The sequence below is a fragment of the Oryx dammah genome, unplaced genomic scaffold, assembly GCF_014754425.2.
Source record: "Oryx dammah isolate SB20612 unplaced genomic scaffold, SCBI_Odam_1.1 HiC_scaffold_10, whole genome shotgun sequence".
Classification (NCBI taxonomy): domain Eukaryota; kingdom Metazoa; phylum Chordata; class Mammalia; order Artiodactyla; family Bovidae; genus Oryx; species Oryx dammah.
This window is the reverse complement of record NW_024070194.1, coordinates 78937966-78957195: the sequence shown is the minus strand read 5'-3', so window position 1 is coordinate 78957195 and position 19230 is coordinate 78937966. Positions and strand designations below refer to the sequence as shown.

General features: G+C 43.1%; 1 protein-coding gene across 2 annotated transcripts in view; it reads left to right on the top strand.

Annotated features, from left to right (window-relative positions):
• LOC120869183 (SLX4 interacting protein) overlaps positions 1-19230 on the top strand; it is a 205425-nt gene that overhangs the window by 130149 nt on the left and 56046 nt on the right. For both annotated transcript variants that reach the window (XM_040248303.1, XM_040248302.1), the window contains exons 3-4: positions 4005-4094; positions 10888-11008. In XM_040248303.1, coding sequence (XP_040104237.1) covers positions 4005-4094; positions 10888-11008 — 211 coding nt within the window. The remainder of the gene's footprint in view (positions 1-4004; positions 4095-10887; positions 11009-19230) is intronic.

Genomic DNA, 19230 nt, shown 5'->3' with positions numbered 1-19230 from the left:
TGGGGGCTCCTGTATTGCAGGTGGATTCTTTACCAACTGAGCTATCAGGGAAGCCTTCACAAACAATGAAAAAAATACCAAATTGGACCTTAATATTCAGTTCTTTTTAGAAAGATACTACATAGTATCAGATCAGGTTGTTGAAACATCACTATTTTTTTTAAATGTTTTATTTTGTATTGGGGTATACTCAATTAAGAATGTTGTGATAGTTTCAGGTGAGCAGCAAAGACACTCAGCCAGACATATACATATCTTCATTCTCCCCCAAACTCCTCTCCATCCAGGCTGCCACATAACATTGAGCAAAGTTCTGTGTGCTATACAGTGGGTCCTTGTTGGCTAGCCATTCTAAATATCACAGTGTGCCCATGTCCGTCCCAAACTCCCTGACTATCCCTCACCCCCATCCTCCCTGCCCCACGCTGGCACCCTTAACTTCCTTCTCTAAGACTGTGTGTCTCTGTTTTGTCAGCTCTTTTGCATCATCTCTTTTTAGATTCCACATATAGGGATCGCATGATAGTCCTCCCGCCCTGTCTGACTCACTTCACTCGGCATGGCACCCTCCAGGTCCGTCCATGTCGCTGCAGATGGCATCATTTCATTCTTTGTAATGGCTGTGTAATATTCCATTGTGTATAAAACCATCACTATTTTTTTTTAAATTTGGAAAATCATCCTTGCTAATGACAAAGGGATAGCAGAGAACTTAGTTTGACGGAGCAGTCGGGCGGAACACCCACAGGAGACCGGGTAGAATGTGTGTGAGGCACGTCTCCCCTCTTTGGAGGGACTCTTGTTATGGGATCTCTGGAGCCCCAGCAGCCCATGAGAGGATTCAGAGGGCACTGAGCTTCCATGGGAGAAAAGTTACATCCTTATTTTGACCGAGTTCTAATACATTTTGTTTTTATTATGAATGAAGTTTTCAGAACACAGTAGTATTAGTGGTATTTGTTACCATTAGAAATCACAGCTGTTTCCATATTGTATTATAATTGTGGCAGATATCTGAAAACATCACATGTGTTCGTCACTGCTTTGGATTTATAGATTGTTATTGTTCAGTCGCTAGGTTGTGTCCGACTCTTTGCGACTCCGTGGACTGCAGCACGCCAGGCCTCCCTGTCCTTCACCAACTCCCAGAGTTTACTCAAACCTAAGTCTATTGAGTCGGTGATGCCATCCAACCGTCCCATCCTCTGTCATCCGCTTCTCCTCCTGCCCACAATCTTTCCCAGCATCAGGGTGTTTTTCCCACGAGTCGGCTCTTGGTGTCAGGTGGCCAAAGTATAGTAATAGCCAGTGCTTTATTGAGCAAGTATATCCATTGCTATATCACAGATTTTCAAAACATGAATAACTGTGCTTCAGTATAACTGGTTTTCTGTTTAGTTATATGCATTGTGTCTCCAAGCATTAGAAACATTCTTATGGGCAGGTTTCATCTGCTTCGCCACCGACCCAGGAGGACTTTGTCGCATGAAGGTTAATAACCGCCGGCTGAGATCCTGCGGTTGTGACGTGCTCCCTCCACCGGGTGGCAGCATATTCCTTAAAGGTTAGATTGATAACAGAGAAGAAATGTTTAAAATAACATATTTGGATATGGCTTTCAAACCTTTTTGACCACAGCCCACAGTAAAAATTAGGCTTTATATCATAACTCAGTACACTCATATTTAAGTTTCACAAAACAAGACTTAACTTTACCATGTGACACATTGATAGCTTTTATCCCATTTCTGTTTCCTTAAAATGCTGATTGCAAGCCATTAAACTGTAATTCTGTGGGTAACACTGCTGTTTGACATCGTGGGAGACCATCTTTTATCTTACTTCACGATTTATGACCCAGACCAAAGTTGACTTATTCCCACATATTTTCAGGGACATAATATTTGCATTTAAAGTAACTGTCAACAAATATGAATGTATCTTGACACAGTATTTTAAAAACAGTGTATTATTGATATGTGCAGTGAAATGAACTGATTTTACTTATATCACAAGATAGAACAATCCCATCACCGCCACACCAGTCAGTCTCTGCCCAGGCAGTCACTGTGCTGATTATTTTGACCACGGATTTAAACTTGTTTTCCTAGAACTTTATATAAATGGAGCCATACAGTTCTCATTTTAGCCTCACTTTGCTCAGCGCTGTGTTACTGAGATCATTCCATGTTGAGCCGGTCAGTGCTTTGAAATATATCACAATTTGCATTAATATATTCTCCTGGTGAGAGACTTCTGGGTTGTCTTCCATTTCGACTCTCGAAATTAAAACTTGCATGTACATTTGTATACATGCCTCTGTGTGTACATGTTTCATCTCTTGCAGATAAATACCCGAGGTAAAATTGCTGGCTCAGATGGTAAATAAATTTGTTTAACTATAGGGAGCAGACGAACATTTGCCAAGGTGGTTGATCCATTTTCCGTTTCCACTAGCAGTGTGTGAGTGTGGGTCGCCCCCCATCCTTAACCTACGTGTGATATGCGTCAGTCTTTATCCCTGCTGGCACTGTGTTAGGAATGTAGTTGTGTCACTTAGTAGTGAGTGTTAATTTGCATTTACTTGATGAATGATAATGTTGAACACTCTTCCACGTGCTTTTTCACCAGTTGTTTATCTTTGTCATGGAGTGTCTGTTCAAACGTGAGTTGTTTTTTTAACATCAATTTGTAGGAGTAGTTTTTACATATTTTGGGCACCAGTCCTTTATCTCATTCGTATGCATTTATGAATATTTTCTCCCAGTCTGTGACATACATATCTATTTTATTAATGATGTCATTTGATGAGCCAGTTTTTTAGGTAGTGATTTTTTTTTATATATATATTTAATACTTTCTGAGTCTTGTCTAAAAAATCTTTTCCTACCTCAAGTTTGGGAAGATAGATTTTTTTTTTTTAACGTTTGGGTCTGTGATTCACCTCAAATCAGTTTCTTTTTATGGTGTGAGGTAGGTGTCAAGTTGCGTTTTTTTTTCCATATTTTGTCTCATATTCTCACTATTTGCTGAAAATATTTTTTTCACCATTGAATTATAGCACAGAATTAAAAAAAAACTTTTGCCAAAGGGCTACAAAATTGAAATTCCCTGCTGACCATAAACCAACCAACAATACTTTTCTAAGTTAGTTTAGTTCATCCATTTATCTTGAGATTCTCAAGTTACTTTATTCACATAGTGTGAGGTTTTATGAAGCTACATCTTTTTATAGGGTCTGTAGCCATGCCACAGAGCTACTGGTTCTGTGGCTTTTTAAATTAGATTGAAATTAGGTAAAATTAAAAATTCAGTTTCTCAAAAAGTCAACAAAAGCCACATTTCAAACGCTCAGTAACACATGAGGCTATTTTCTTCCCTATTTACCAATGCAGATAGAGATGTTTTCATTTCTTCCACAGTACTAGATAGCACTAGCCTATAGAAAAAGAAAGACTGACTTTATATAGTTCTGAGGCATATTTTAATGAAACCTAGTTTTGATACTGTCATTCAGCACCTGCCTTGCCCGTTTTCATCCGTCCATGCTTCTATCTCTATTCCAAGACGTATAGTCCCAGCCAATCCTTTTGTTGGTCTGAAAATGCAGTTACTTCTGTCTGCTCTGTCCCACCTGGAAGAAAGAATTTCCCTGTGTGTGTCTACCAGACTCCTTTTCTGGAGCCTGCCTGGCACTGACTTTTTTAAATCTTCTCAGTGTTAACTGCTGAATTTCTGGGCATCCTCCGTCAACTTATAGTGCAGAGATAGGTATTTTCTCTTTCCTGTCCTGATTAAAATTAAATTTCTCCCTGGCATTTCTATAATAAATATTAAAATTGCAAAAAGCAACAAGTTATGAGTTTTATCATATCCTATATTAACGTTTTTGTCCAGCAGTGAACTTTGTTGCCATTTCATCATGAGCAACCACATAGGAATTTGTGAGCTTTTCTCTCATTGTTCACTGGGTGTGAGCTAAGTCTTTCATTAATGTCTTTCAGTGTGGGAACTTTGCTGTCCTGGTCGATCTTCATGTATTGCCGCAAGGTTCAAGCAAAGATACTAGCTGGTTTTCTGAACAGAAGAAAGAGGTACCAGGAAACTTTTCACTATTTTTTTTAAATTGAAATGTCATTGATTTACCATGTTTCAGGTATACAACAAGTGATTCAATTGTACACACACACACACACACACACACACGTATATTCTTTTCAGATTCTTTTCCATTATAGATTATTACTTGATATTGAATATAGTTAGTTCGCTGTGCTATTGATATTGAATATAGTTAGTTTGCTGTGCTATACAGTAGGTCCTTGAAACTTTTCACTATTTTAAATACAGGAGCTGCTCTTGAAAGGAACATTAGCTATTTTTCCAGCTTTCATTTTCATTAATGGACAGTAAATCTTGAGTGCTGTTTAATCCTTGAAGGAGACTTGTCTTTCCCACAACGGACATACACCTGCTTCTTCTATTGATGTTCCTTCAGAAACTGACACATCCATCTATTTCATCTATTTCATTTGCCACTCTAGCATTTAAGCCAGAAATTCCCCACCTCTTTGTTTGAGGGAAAGGGTTCTTTGTATAAAAAAAAAAAAAAAAAGATGACGATGAAGAGGAAGTTAAAGTGGCTTTTCCAGGAAAGCAGGGATTGTAATCCTCACTGGTCCTAATGGATGGACCGAGCCCCTGGAGCAGGTGTGGGGTTGACACCGGCTGGTTTTTGTCACCTGTCTGAAATCTTCTCCTGTACCACATGATCCTTTGGAAAAGTATAGGGATGGGTGACAGCAGCCCTCCTCTTACAGTGGCCAGTTGCTAAGCAGGTGGTCAGTCAGTAAAACCATTGTATGACAGGATTGCGGCGTTGGACCTCCTCGAACCTCAGCCGCCTCCTCTGTGGCTGAGGGGTTCTCCCAGACCCTGGCTGAGTCCCTCCTAGCTCTCATTTCTGGGGTCCCACCAAGTGCTGCTGCAGCAAAGGCAGAAGGTGCCTCCAGCTCTCATCTCATGCTTGGCTTCCTTCTCCAGACCCCTCCTTATGAGCGAGCAGCATAATGAGCCTGTGGCTTTTACGTAACTTTCCAAATGTAACAGCCTTTGGAATCTTCCATGATATTTGTTGGTCACAGTAGCTTTTTAGAGCTGGAGATAAATTTTATTACAAGGTGGTATATGGAGAAAAAAACTAGTGATGGTGGTACTTTTTGGTACCACTTTTTTACTCCTTTACTGTGATAACTGTTTTCAGTCAGCTTTTGGAGATAACTAGAAATCTCCCAAAAGAAAATTTATAAGTAATATATTTTCAGTCAAAGGATAATATTATTAGGACGTTGTTGATCTCTGTTCGTTTCCAAGGCAAACCATTCAATATCATGGTAATCCAAGTCTATGTCCCAACCAGTAACACTGAAAAAGCTGAAGTTGAACAGTTCTATGAAGACCTAGAAGAGCTTCTAGAACTAATACCCCAAAAAGATGTCCTTTTCATTATAGGGGACTGGAATGCAAAAGTACAAAGTCAAGAAACACCTGGAGTAACAGGCAAATTAGGCATATTTGGTGTTGGAGTACAGAATGAAGCAGGGCAAAGGCTAATAGAGTTTTGCCAAGAGAACGCACTGGTCATAGGCAACACCCTCTTCCAACAACACAAGAGAAGACTCTACACATGGACATCACCAGATGGTCAACACCGAAATCAGATTGATTATATCCTTTGCAGCCAAACATGGAGAAACTCTATACAGTCAGCAAAAACAAGACTGGGAGCGGACTGTGGCTCAGATCATGAACTCCTTATTGCCAAATTCAGACTTAAATTGAAGAAAGTGGGGAAAACCACTAGACTATTCAGGTATGACCTAAATCAAATCCCTTATGACTATACAGTAGAAATGAGAAATAGATTTAGGGGACTAGATCTGATAGATAGAGTGCCTGATGAACTATGGACGGAGGTTCATAATATTGTACAGGAGACAGGGATCAAGACCATCCCCAAGAAAAAGAAACGCAAAAAAGCAAAATGGCTGTCTAAGGAGACCTTACAAATACCTATGAAAAGGAGAGAAGTGAAAAGCAAAGGAGAAAAGGAAAGATATAAGAATCTGAATGCAGAGTTCCAAAGAATAGCAATGAGAGATAAGAAAGCCTTCCTCAGCAATCAACGCAAAGAAATAGAAGAAAACAATAGAATGAGAAAGACTAGAGATCTCTTCAAGAAAATTAGAGATACCAAGGGAATATTTCATGCAAAGATGGGCTCATTAAAGGACAGAAATGGTATGGACCTAACAGAAGCAGAAGATATTAAGAAGAGGTGGCAAGAATACACAGAAGAACTGTACAACAAAGATCTTCATGACCCAGATAATCACGAAGGTGTGATCACTCACACTCACCTAGAGCCATACATTCTGGAATGTGAAGTCAAGTGGGCCTTAGGATGCATCACTATGAACAAAGCTAGTGGAGGTGATGGAATTCCAGTTGAGTTATTTCAAATCCTAAAAGATGATGCTGTGTAAGTGTTGCACTCAATATGTCAGCAAATTTGGAAAACTCAGCCTTGGCCACAGGACGGGAAAAGGTCAGTTTTCATTCCAATCTCAAAGAAAGGTAATGCCGAAGAATGCTCAAACTACCACACAACTGCACTCATCTCACACGCTAGTAAAGTAATGCTCAAAATTCTCCAAGCCAGGCTTCAGCAATATGTGAACCGTGAACTTCCAGATGTTCAAGCTGGTTTTAGAAAAGGCAGAGGAACCAGAGATCAAATTGCCAACATCCACTGGATCATTGAAAAAGCAAGAGAGTTCCAGAAAAACATCTATTTCTGCTTTATTGACTATGCCAAAGCCTTTGACTGTGTGGATCACAGCAAACTGTGGAAAATTCTGAAAGAGATAGGAATACCAGACCACCTGACCTGCCTCTTGAGAAATGTATATGCAGGTCAGGAAGCAACAGTTGGAACTGGAAATGGAACAACAGACTGGTTCCAGATAGGAAAAGGAGTACGTCAAGGCTGTATATTGTCACCCTGCTTATTTAACTTATATGGAGAGTACATCATGAGAAACGCTGGGCTGGAAGAAGCACGAGCTGGAATCAAGATTTCTGGGAGAAATATCAATAACCTCAGACATGCAGATGACACCACCCTTATGGCAGAAAGTGAAGAAGAACTAAAGAGCCTCTTGAAAGTGAAAGAGGAGAGTGAAAAAGTTGGCTTAAAGCTCAACATTCAGAGAACTAAGATCATGGCATCTGGTCCCATCACTTCATGGGAAATAGATGGGGAAACAGTGGAAATAGTGTCAGACTCTGTTTTGGGGGGCTCCAAAATCACTGCAGATGGTGATTGCAGCCATGAAATTAAAAGACGCTTACTCCTTGGAAGGAAAGTTATGACCAACCTAGACAGCATGTTAAAGAACAGAGACATTACTTTGACAACAAAGGTCCCTCTAGTCAAGGCTATGGTTTTTCCAATAGTCATCTATAGATATGAGAGTTGGACTACAAAGAAAGCTGAGTGCAGAAGAATTGATGCTTTTAAACTGTGGTGTTGGAGGACTCTTGAGAGTCCCTTGGATTGCAAGGAGATCCAACCAGTCCATCCTAAAGGAGATCAGTCCTAGGTGTTCATTGGAAGGCCTGATGCTAAAGCTGAAACTCCAGTACTTTGGCCACCTGGTGCAGAGAGCTGACTCATTTGAAAAGACCCTGATGCTGGGAAAGATTGAGGGCAGGAGGAGAAGGGAACGACAGAGGATGGGATGGTTGGATGGCATCACCGACTCAATGGACATGGGTTTGGGTGGACTCCGGGAGTTGGTGATGGACAGGGAGGCCTGGCATGCTGCGGTTCATGGGGTCACAAAGAGTCGGACACGACTGAGCGACGGAACTGTTGTCCTCATTTTGCTAAGGATACCCAGTGACCTCAAACTGGGAGCAAAAAGGCCCAGGGTTCTGTGTGATGGGATTTATCATGCTGGTGGCCTGAGATGTTGACATCATCATTCGGGTGAATAGCGCTGGACCATGCTCTGCAGGACTCCGTGTTTAATAGGCCATCACCTGCTCCTCCAGTCTGCCTTCATGTCATTCCAACCTTTGGCTTCTCAACACATGTCCCCATGATTCAAAACAGTTAATTCATCCCCCTAAAGTGACCAATATGCACCCAAGGGGACCTCACCCAAGAAGTTTGCCTTACATTAGCAGCATCCTAGAATCCACCATTCCAGGCCCAGATTTTCCTCCATTCTCTCCCAACTCTGCCGCCTCAGCTTTAGACCTTTCGTGTTGGTATGCTGTCAGTTTTGCCAAGGGTCAGTTGATTTGGAAGGCTTTACAATAAATCTGTGAGTAGGTGACTCACTTCCCAGCCAAAGCGTGAGGCCAGAATTTTCCAGGGTGCCACAGGCACCTGCACTGCCCTACCTGTGCTGGTGTTGGGGCCACAGGGCGTGCCTTAGCGAAGGGACTCATAGCGCAATGGGGCCTGCAGGGCTCCACTGTGGGCCGTGAGCGGGCTCTCTCTCAAGGAGACACTCTGTGGCTTCTCCCTCACGCTGTTTCTTCGAAATATGCTCGCTGACATTAAAATGGATCTGGGATAATGTGTGTGTGTTTAAGAAAAGAGAAAAGCTCGTTGAGGATATGGCTTTAGCCTATGTTCAGTGTCCCAGGCCTTTTATGTTTTTTAAATTATTAGATCATCTCAAGATTGGGATTTCATGAGCAATCAGTTTGGTTGCATTTTAACAGTCACTTTGAGTAGTGAAAGTCTTAAGAATATCCTGTTCCTTTTCAGAAAAGGAACTCATCAAATGTATTAAACACGTGTTTATTTTGAGTCCAGCCTGAGTAGTCTTTGTACCCAAACAGTTGAACTCAGGCTGTTCCCCTTGTAAACCTGGGAAGCACAAAGGAACCCCTGGTAGCCTGGAGATGTTGGGTACACCTCTCTCTTGCTCATTGATTGGTCTTCCTGCTGCCCCTCGAGTTTAGATGGGAATTTGTCTCTCCTTGTCTTGCCCTGGTTCTGAAGAGAACAGTGCTTCGCCAAGTTACAAGGGGACCTCGACAGAGCACATGCGATCCACCTTCCATTTGCCAAACCTGACTCATGGAAGGAAAGCCCCGTAACTACAGGGAGAGAATTTGTGTATATGGGCCTTGGCTTCGTTTTTGTCCTCCTATTTTTAGTTCTAGCCTTATAGGGCATTTATGGCCAAATTTTAACAATCCTTGTTTCCATGTATGTCTTTCACATATTTTCTAGCTCAGTCATCGTTGAACCCTGCATGTGAAGCAAAATTCTTTAATTGTTAAAACAACAGTATGAGCAAGGCTGCCTTTCTGTTGCACGAACAATGCCAAAACCTTCAACTGTAAATGAATACCTCTGTATCCCACAAGGCATTGCATCTTTGGGCTGCAAAATGAGATCAGGAAGGAGGAGACCAGAGTTTGTATTTTATCAAGAAACTCATGTTTGTAAATTGAGTCAGGTGTTTTCTATACTGTTTGAGGAGTACGTGTATTTGCAACAAAAGAAAAGCTTGGCTCTCGTTGCCCTTCAAAGCAGCTTACAGCTCTGTCCTCGTTTTAATTTATGAGGATTCTAAGAGATCAACCTGAGATGGCATTGCGAGAAACCAGTGAAACAGGTTTGAGGTGACCTGGAAACTCTGAACCTTCTGCAGAGTCCTTGGGAACTGAACCAGAATTGTCCGTCATTACACACCAGTTCTTAATCTGCGTTAAGAAATTTAGATTTGGGAGCAATTTTATTTTCCCTTTCCCTACATCAGATTACATTTTTCTGATAGTATAGCTAATGAGCAGTGTCATCCCATTGTACAGTTAGGCTTTAAGTTTTATTTTTCTCTTTTATAAATAACACTGATATGTTCAAAACAGTAGCTCCAGAAATTTGGGATGTTGACATTCAATTAAAATCATGTTTTTCTGTTGCCTAATAAATATTAATTTACTTTTGAGCAATATAAGAAGTTAAATTATTTTTTACTGTAATAGGTGAATGGAGAGCGGTTTTCACAGAAGCTTATACGATATCATCAGCAAGCCTATGGAAGAAAATCAATCTCTTGATTTCCAGTTCTCTGTTCAACTTAGCATCCATGCTGTTGCTTTTCAGTAGATTTGTAAACCCCAGAAACTAATCAGTTATAGTGGTTAGATATTAAAGTTTTTTGGAACCCAGTTTTAAAAGTAGGAAATTTTTGTGTAAAACTCACTGTCTCTAGCTCCTCTTAAATCAGAAAATCTGGTGGTCCTGCGCCATGGGTCCCAGCATGAAACCTCGGGGCGCCGCCCCTCCTGACTGGCTGGGGCTCCCTCTGACTGTGCCCGACTCTTTGGCTCCTCCCAGGCTGCAGTCCTTGCCCAGTGGGCCCATCTCAGGGGCTCCCACTTGTAGCCAGAGTTGGCTCTGTTCTGTCTTCTACTTGTCATAATGCCATTGGTTGATATTTACATGAAAACAGCCTTTCCCTGTCTGATTTTCTCACCTCCTTGCCCGGATTTTTACATTGATGTTTTTATCTTCCTTTTAGAAATATGAAACTGAGGCAGAGAGAAATGAAGAGAGGCAAAATATATTTCTTAGAGCACAGAGTAAGCCAGCATCATGGTTTCAAGCAAAGCTTAGTGGCAAATTTAAATCTGCAGCATTACCCATGAACACATGTAAATGTCTTTATTCATAGCTAAACTAAAAAGCAAACAAAATGAAATGTTCGATTTTGGCTTTTCCATATGCATGATACTGACTTTTTTTGCACTGCATTAAATTAGAAAGTTATATGTAATTTTTTAAATTTACTTTAGGAAGTCTGTTTACTGTTAAAAGAAACCATTGATTCAAGAGTGAAGGAGTACTTACAAGTTCGTAAACAGCACAGGCCATCAGAAACAGAATTCACAAGATCCAATCCCTTGTCCTTAAAAGGTAGGCACAAACTACTTTGATTTTGGGTAAAATTTCTGCTTTGTAGAGATGGCAATTATGTTTGACTCTGACTGTCAGAGTCAGAGTTGTGTTGTTGTATAGTGATACATTTTAAAAATATAGCCTAATGAAGATGCTTTGTTTGGGTAAAGAAAATTAATCAAAAAGCCCTAAAGGGCTTTTAATGGTAGGCCAAGTATATAAAAATAGAAAACACAACATTCCTAAGGAAACTATAAATTCTTTAAAGGATTTTTTTTGACAAGTAGTCTTGCAAATAGATTTGCAATAATACTTGATTTGGGGCTTTATGCTTTTCTAAATGCTTTCATATATGTCACTATCTCAGAGGTTCTCAGCTGGGGGTGGCTCTGCCTCAGGGGACGTTTGGTAATGTCTGTGACAGTCTGGATTGTCATAACTAGGGTGGGAGCCATGATAGAGAGCTGTTGGCCCCTGGTGAGTAGGGGCCAGGAATGCCACTAAATATCCTACAGTATACAGGGCAGCGTCCCCCAAATGCCAAGGGCACTGAAGTTGGAATATCCTAACCCCTTACCCTAACACCCTGTTACCCTGAGAATGGTAATATCTTTGAGTTATGGGTGAAGAAGCAGAGGATTGTGAGATTAAGGGGGTTGCCTGAATAAAATGTCATCTTCTTGAGGACCAACATCATCTCCTGTATCTGGCATCTTCCCCTCCCTTCTCCCCACCCCTGACACTTAGGCCATGCCTGATGCAGAGATCTGGGGATATGTTCAGTGAAGGACTTCCCTGGTGGCTCAGACGGTGAAGCATCTGCCTATAGTGCGGGAGACCCGGGTTCAGTCCCTGGGTCGGGAAGATCTCCTGGAGAAGGAAATGGCAACCCACTCCAGTATTCTTGCCTGGGAAATCCCATGGACGGAGGAGCCTGGCAGGCTACAGTCCATTGGGTCGCAAAAAGTTGGACAGACTGAGCGACTTCACTTTCACCTTTTCACTTTCAGTGGAGGAGGACTTGGGTGACAAGTGCAGAGCCTGACCCCTCAGCCCAGGGTTCTCTCCACTCTGTCATTGCTGTGTTTTTTTCATGGCACTCTGTTGCACAAATACAGTCGACCCGTGTTAATCCTCCGAGGTCGGTACTGCGTTGCTGTGAACTAGATTATGCTAGTGCAATAGTTCTTTAGGGAAGGAACGGTTAACATCCTCCCCTTTAAAGGCAGACTCAGTCTGCATCGTGTACTTGGGCACAACTGGTAAGGAGACAGATAAAGTTTACTCAACAGAAAGCCTCAAACAAAAAGAGTTTTCAGTCCAAACAATATTGTATTCGATGACACTTTGTGGCATTTTGCTTAGGAATAGTTGAAGTCTTGAGAAAAGCTGTAGCAGACGTGGTGAGTGGCCCTTTGTAACTGAGACAGAAGGAAAAGGAGCAGAGAGAGTTCTGAGACCCCAGCTCCACCGTGGTCATGGCTTGCTCAGCACTGATTCTCAGGTGGTCGCTGCCCCGGTCTCTTCTCCTCAGGGAAGCGCTGACTGCTCACTCTCCCAGCTTCTCTCCCAGGCGGGGAACTCACGGTGTTCTGACCTCAGGATGAAACCCAGAGCCTTTCTTGGGCTCATGTGGGCAAGAAGTTTGCATTAAAACAGAAAAGTAATCTTACTCTGCACACAATTTGGTAATTTATTTTTCCCACCTAACATAATGTAAAAGTCCTTGATTCATTTTTGGCTAGGCTGAGCCCTGGTGTTGTGCGGGCTTTCCTCTAGTGGCTGGTGGGCTCCCCTCTGGAGCACTGCACAGGCCTCATTGTGGAGCCTTTCCTGCTGTGGAGCCTGGGCTCCAGGCACGTGGGCTCGGTAGCTGCGGTCCCCCAGCTCCAGCACACACACAGGCTCGGTAGCTGTGGTGTACTGGGCGTGGTTGCTCTGTGACCAGGGGTTGAACCCGTGCCTCTTGCATTGGCGGGCGGATGCTTTACCACTGAGCCAGCAGGGAAGCCCCTATAGAAGTCCTTTAAAACACTTGTGACCATTTTCAAAATTTAATAGATAAGAACTGATGTCACATTCTGGGTTTGGTTTGCATTTCTTTAATAATTAGTGATATTGACCTTCTTTACATGTGTTTATTAACTATTTGTGTATCTTTGGAGAATTGTCTGTTGGCCCATTACTCAATTAGGTTGTTGTAGGAGTTCTTTATATTTTCTGGATATTAATCTCTTATCAGATATGATTTGCAAATATTTTCTCCCATTCTGAGTGAAATGGAGAAAACAAAGCCTTTTCATCATCTTTATAATGTCCTTTGACACAAAAGCATTTTTAATTTTAATGTAGCCAGGTGATGTCACATCCATGAAATCATTGCTAGATTCAATGTCATGGAGATTTTCCCTGTTTTTTTCTTCTAAGAGTTTTGCGGACTGCTCTTAAATTAGGCCTTTGATTCATTTTGAGTTAATCTTTCATATGGTTTAAGTTCAGGGTCTGACTTTGTTCTTTTACTATCCAGTTTTCCCAGTGCCATTTGTTGAAAAACCTGTCCTTTGCCCCACTGGGTGGCCTTTGCATCATTATTGAAAATCATTTGACCACAGTTACAGGAGCTTATTTCCAGGCTCTCTCTTCTATTCCACTGGTGTGTGTGTCTGTCTGTCTTTATGCCAGTACCATACTGCTTTGGTTACCATAGCTTTGTAGTAAGTTTTGAAATTGAAAAATGTGACTCTTCCAACTTTGTTACCATTTTTCAAGGTTTGTTTTGGCCACTTGAGGTCCACATTACTATTTTTAATAACTACGTAGAAGTCCATCAAGTGTCCACAGTCTAATTTATCACTGGGACATTTACGTTGAATCTAGTTCTTTCGCTGTTGTAAACAGTGGTACAGTGGGCATCCTGATGATCTAGATATTTGCACACTTCAATTTCTTTATAATATTTCTGTCTGTCTGTCTGTCTGTCTGTCTGTCTGTCTGTGTCAGGGCTCAGCTGCAGCGTGAAGGGTCGTCGTTGCATCACGTGCAGTTTCCCTTGTGGTGCACAGACTCTTTAGCTGTGGTGTGGGCTCAGGAGTTGGACCTAGTTGCTCCTTGGCATGTGGGATCTTAGTTCCCCAACCAGGGCTCGAGCCCATGTCCCCTGCACCACCAGGGAAATCCTAATATTTCTGTTTCATGTTCATACTTTTATTGGTTTGTAAGAGCTCATTAATTAAGGATATTCATACTTTGTGTGATATATATATTGCAAGTAATTTGCCTCTGGCTTGGTTTATTTAACATACAACTACAAACGTGAAGCCTCTTTTTGCCTTCTGGAGCCTCTGAGGCACATTTGTGGGATGAATGCCAGGCTTCCCTGTCGGGGATTAGTCGTGTGGTTGATGGCTGGAGGGAGGCAGGGGCTGCTGATGCAACAGAGTGCTGCTCACTCTTGGGTGGAAAAGCTGTGCGAAGTATCCCTCTTGGAAAGTCACCTCAGCGTGACAGCCCATCTTCTTTCTGCTTCTGGGGACAGATGACCTCTGAGCTTGCCTTCTGCAGCCCCCACCTTATCTGGCCCCCTTTCTGCTGCCTCCGGCCGGTCCTCAACCCCACCTTGCTGGACACTGGACGCCGCCAGCAGCCCCCTTGCTGGTGCCCCTGCGTCCACGCTGGCTGATGCGCCCCCTGCGGTCAGCACCCGAGTTAGGGTAAGGCCTTCTCTTCACGTCACAGCCTCATCTTGCGTACAAAGCCCTTCAGGCTTGCCCCTGGGCTCCAGGGTGAAGGCTGGTACTCTGAGGTGACCACCTCACCAGCCTCATCTTGTGCCGCCCATTCTTTCTTTCATGCTGCAGCACAGCGACCTTGATCCCTCTCTGGCACTCCCCCCGGGGGCCTGTGCTGGCGCGGGCCCTCCCCGTCCCTCTGCCTCCTTCCACTCTCCACTCCAGGTCCTCCCGTAGGGAAGCATATCCTTGTCCACAGTCCCTAGGTTCCAGGCCCGCCAGCACCCTGAGCTTTGGTTCACACCATTCGATTCATGTTCATCTCTGCAAATGGGTCAGTCGTCTGAAAACAGGTTCTGCCTCTTTCATAATCCATAGCACATTTTCTGGTTCTTAAGAACTGTTTGTCCAGGTGACGAGTTACATGCATGGATGTAGCTCTCCTCTTCCCAGGAAGGCCAAGCCTGCTGCAGCTCACCTCTCCTGCCCTGTCTCCTCCTACAGCTCCCTTTTCTACTTCCTGCAAACCTGCATTCTTGACACCTCTGTGCCTTTACATTTTCAGGTTTCTCTTTTGTCCAGAAAGCTCCTGTTACCCAGCTTTTAAGACCTAGCTCAAACACTGCTTCTCCAAAGTCTCCCTCAGTTTCCCGTCTTCCTTGCTCACAGCACTTTATAACCTTGGCCACTGTATTATGACTGTAATGTAATCATTTTACCTGTGATTTCACTTCTCCCTCTCTTTGGTGGTAAAGATTGAGGGACTGTCACCCCACGGCCTCTTTTTTTTTTCCCTTCAAATTTCCATGCTGCTTAACTCAAGAGCAGAAACAGATAACTCTGCTTCACCTCATTGCAAACTGTTCATTTCTAAAGGTCAGAGCGCAGTCCACCCATCTCCCCAAGGCTGCCTTCCACAGGGGGCCAAGGCTCATCATCTCCCGAGCCAGGTACGCCTGCCAGGACAATACACGGTGATGTGCCCATGCAGACTGTTTATTACCAGCATCACTCGGCTGCTCCCTAGTCTTACTTTAAATGCCTTTTTCCAAAAGCACCTTCACAGCCCCAAGCCGGAAGGAAAGCCTTGCCTGTTTCCTCCTCAGTGTTCCGTTCGGTGCTTCGTGTGCCCTGAAAACAGAGTTGCTCTTACTGTCTTGGTGGCTTGGGTGAAAGTTGTATGGTTTTCGCTTTTGTGTAAATTGGCTGTCTTCTCTCATGCACATGAGTTTCTTACCTTTCTTATTTCCAGATCTGAGTAATGATATTGTGCTTCATCCTGGGGTAGATACTTAACATGTGATGCTGGGTGGACTGAAGTCAGCAGGCGTTTCATGCTCTAAGTTATCCTTATTAAAAACTTACATAAATTGCTTTGAGGCCATTTCCTTAATCATAAAATACTGAGGAATACAGAGACTGCTGACAAAAACTCAGTCAGCAAAGAGCATAGCATAGACATTTGCCAACAGCGTCATCCTTCTTAAGTCACCTGGAATAACTTCAATTGATTTAGTAAAATTAATGTTGGAAGAAAGTGTTTTTTTTAAGACTTAACTGTCAATTTCTGTCAACTCTACCTCATTAATATTTTTCCTCTTGGCCTTGCCAATATTGGGTGTTACCAGTATTTTTAATTTTTGCCAGTCTGACAGGCCAAAAATAAAAGTAAAAAAATGTCTTGCCCTTTGATTTTTATCTTTCTGTCTTTATGTGTTCGCTGACTGAGCTGTGCGTTTGCAGCCAGTGCTTACCTTTGTACTGGGTCATTCACCTTTTTCAAATTTCTCACTTTTTCTCAGTGTCATTCCAGGTCAAGGCCCTACTTAATCAGCTCTTGGATCTCTACCACAACCTCCTGATTTCCCTTTCAGTTCACCCATATCTCGCTTCCAAAGTGCTTCTAAAGTGACCTTTCGAAAAAAAAAAAAATGTGATCGTCTTCAGCTTAAAGACTTTTGTGGTCGGGAACCTTAGTTGCCTTGTGAAAAGAAAAGTGAAAGTGAAGTCACTCTGTCGTGTCTGACTCTTTGCAACCCCATGGACTGTGGCCTGCCAGGCTCTTCTGTCCATGAGATTCTCCAGGCAAGAGTGCTGGAGTGTGTTGCCATTCCCAACCCAGGGGTCGAACTTGGGTCTTCCACATTGCAGGCAGGTGCTTTACCTTCTGAGCCACCAGGGATAGGCTTTGTTTAATTTCATTTCTCCTTGAGACTAGCTGGCACCAGTCTGGCTCTTCAGTGGAAAAGCTGTTGGGTAAAGACATTATAGGTGGTTCACAGGATCTGCCTGTGGGAGAGCCAGGCGGCCTGGCTCTGAAGCTGTGCAAGGCAGCACAGCCTCAGCCTCAGGATGCGGGGTGGAGCTTCCCCAGTGGTTCCAGTGGCTAAGAATCCGCCCGTCAATGCAGGCCACAGGTTCCATCTCCTGCTGGGCAATGAAGATCCCACATCCCACAGGGCAACTGAAGCCCGCGAGCCACAACTGGAGAGAATCCTGCAGGCCACAGTGAGAGACTCCAAGTGCTGCAACTAAGACCCAAGCAACACAGCCAAATTTAAAAAAGAAAGAAAGAAAGAATCTTATTTTTAACAAAAGATGGGGGGGATGGCTTTGGTACATGGGCCCTTTCAGCTGCCATCTGTGAAGCTCAGGACTGAGCCTGCAGGAGCGAGGCAGCCTGGCCCGTGGCCGTGGCACTGTCCTCCTCTGAGCTCACCACAGGTCCCTTGGCCGCATCCCAGTTACTGGCGAACCAGGGAGCCTGGAGTGCTTCAGTGTTTTTACCTTGGAAAAGTGGGACTTAACAAAGCGTGGGAAGTTACCAAAGCACAGGGAAGATGGTGAGAAGTTTTGGGAGGGTGGAAACGAGTTAGCGAGGTCCACTGAAGGTTTTCTGTTGGCTTCCTTCTTCCATAAACTTCCGAGCAATGACGAGCTTTTGCAAGAACACAGCTCTCCCAACTACAGGTGAAATATGCTCAGTACCTCCTCTAAGAAAGAGAAGCCACGTCTCACATCCGAGCCCCGCGCCTGAGGTTTTTGTGTGATGTTTATTCCTCTTTCCCATCATTCAGAACCCATATTGGTTTATTTATTGGCTAAATGATGAAGCTAATTATTGCCAACATACCTTGAATAAAAACCCCCAAAACTTACTTAATATGTAAATATATACGTGGTGCAGCAAGGAAGACAGTTTAGGAAGAAGCTACCATTCTAACTTCTGTGGTCAGTTACATGAAATAAATGGTTGGTGTTTATATCTTCCTTCTTGTAATTTTATTTCATATTCCCTTTGTCTTTAGCCCATAATTCAGCTGATTAGGACTCTTTACTTGGCAAGGTGACTGACACCTTCCTTCCTAAGGGGTTTGAGCCCTCAGTGGTCCAGAGGCTGCCGTTTGTTATTTTTCAGTCACTCAGTCATGTCTGACTCTTTGCGACCCCGTGGATTGCAGCACTCCAGGCTTCCCTGTCCTTCACCATCTCCCAAAGCTTGCTCAAACTCACATCCATTGAGTCGGTGATGCCATCCAACCATCTCATCCTCTGTCATCCCCTTCTTCTGCCTTCAATCTTTCCCAGCATCAGGGTCTGTTCTAATGAGGCAGCTCTTCACATCAGGTGGCCAAAGTACTGGAGCTTCAGCATCAGTCCTTCCAATGAATATTCAGGACTGATTTCCTTTAGGCTTGATTGGTTTGATCTCCTTGCAGTCCAAGGGACTCTCAAGAGTCTTCTCCAACACCATAGCAATTCTTTGGCCCTCAGCCTTCTTTATGGTCCAACTCTCACATCCACATATGACTGCTGGAAAAACCATAGCTTTGACTAGATGGACCTTTGTTGGCAAAATATTGTCTCTGCTTTTCAATATGTTATCTAGGTTGGTCATAGCTTTTCTTCGAGGAACACACATCTTTTAATTTCATGGCTGTAGTCACCATTTGCAGTGATTTTGGAGCCCAAGAAAATAAAATCTCTCACTGTTTCCATTGTTTCCCCATCTATTTGGCATGAAGTGATGGGACCAGATGCCATGATCTTAGTTTTTTAAATGTTGAGTTTTAAGCCAACTTTTTCACTCTCCTCTTTCACTTTCATCAAGAGACTCTTTAGTTCCTCTTCACTTTCTGCCCTAAGGGTGGTGTCATCTGCATATCTGAGGTTATTAATATTTCTCCCAGAAATCTTGATTCCAGCTTGTGCTTCATCCAGCCCAGCGTTTCTCATGATATACTCTGCATATAAGTTAAATAACCAAAGTGACAATATACAGCCTTGACGTACTCCTTTCCCAGCTTGGAAGCAGTCCATTGTTCCATGTCCAGTTCTAACTGTTGCTTCTTGACACGCATACAGGTTTCTCAGGAGGCAGTTAAGGTGGTCTGGTATTCCTATCTCTTGAATAATTTTCCACAGTTTGTTGTGATCCACACAGTCAAAGGTTTTAACATAGTCAATGAAGCAGAAGAAGATGTTTAGTTTTTGTTAACTTTTAGCACTGGA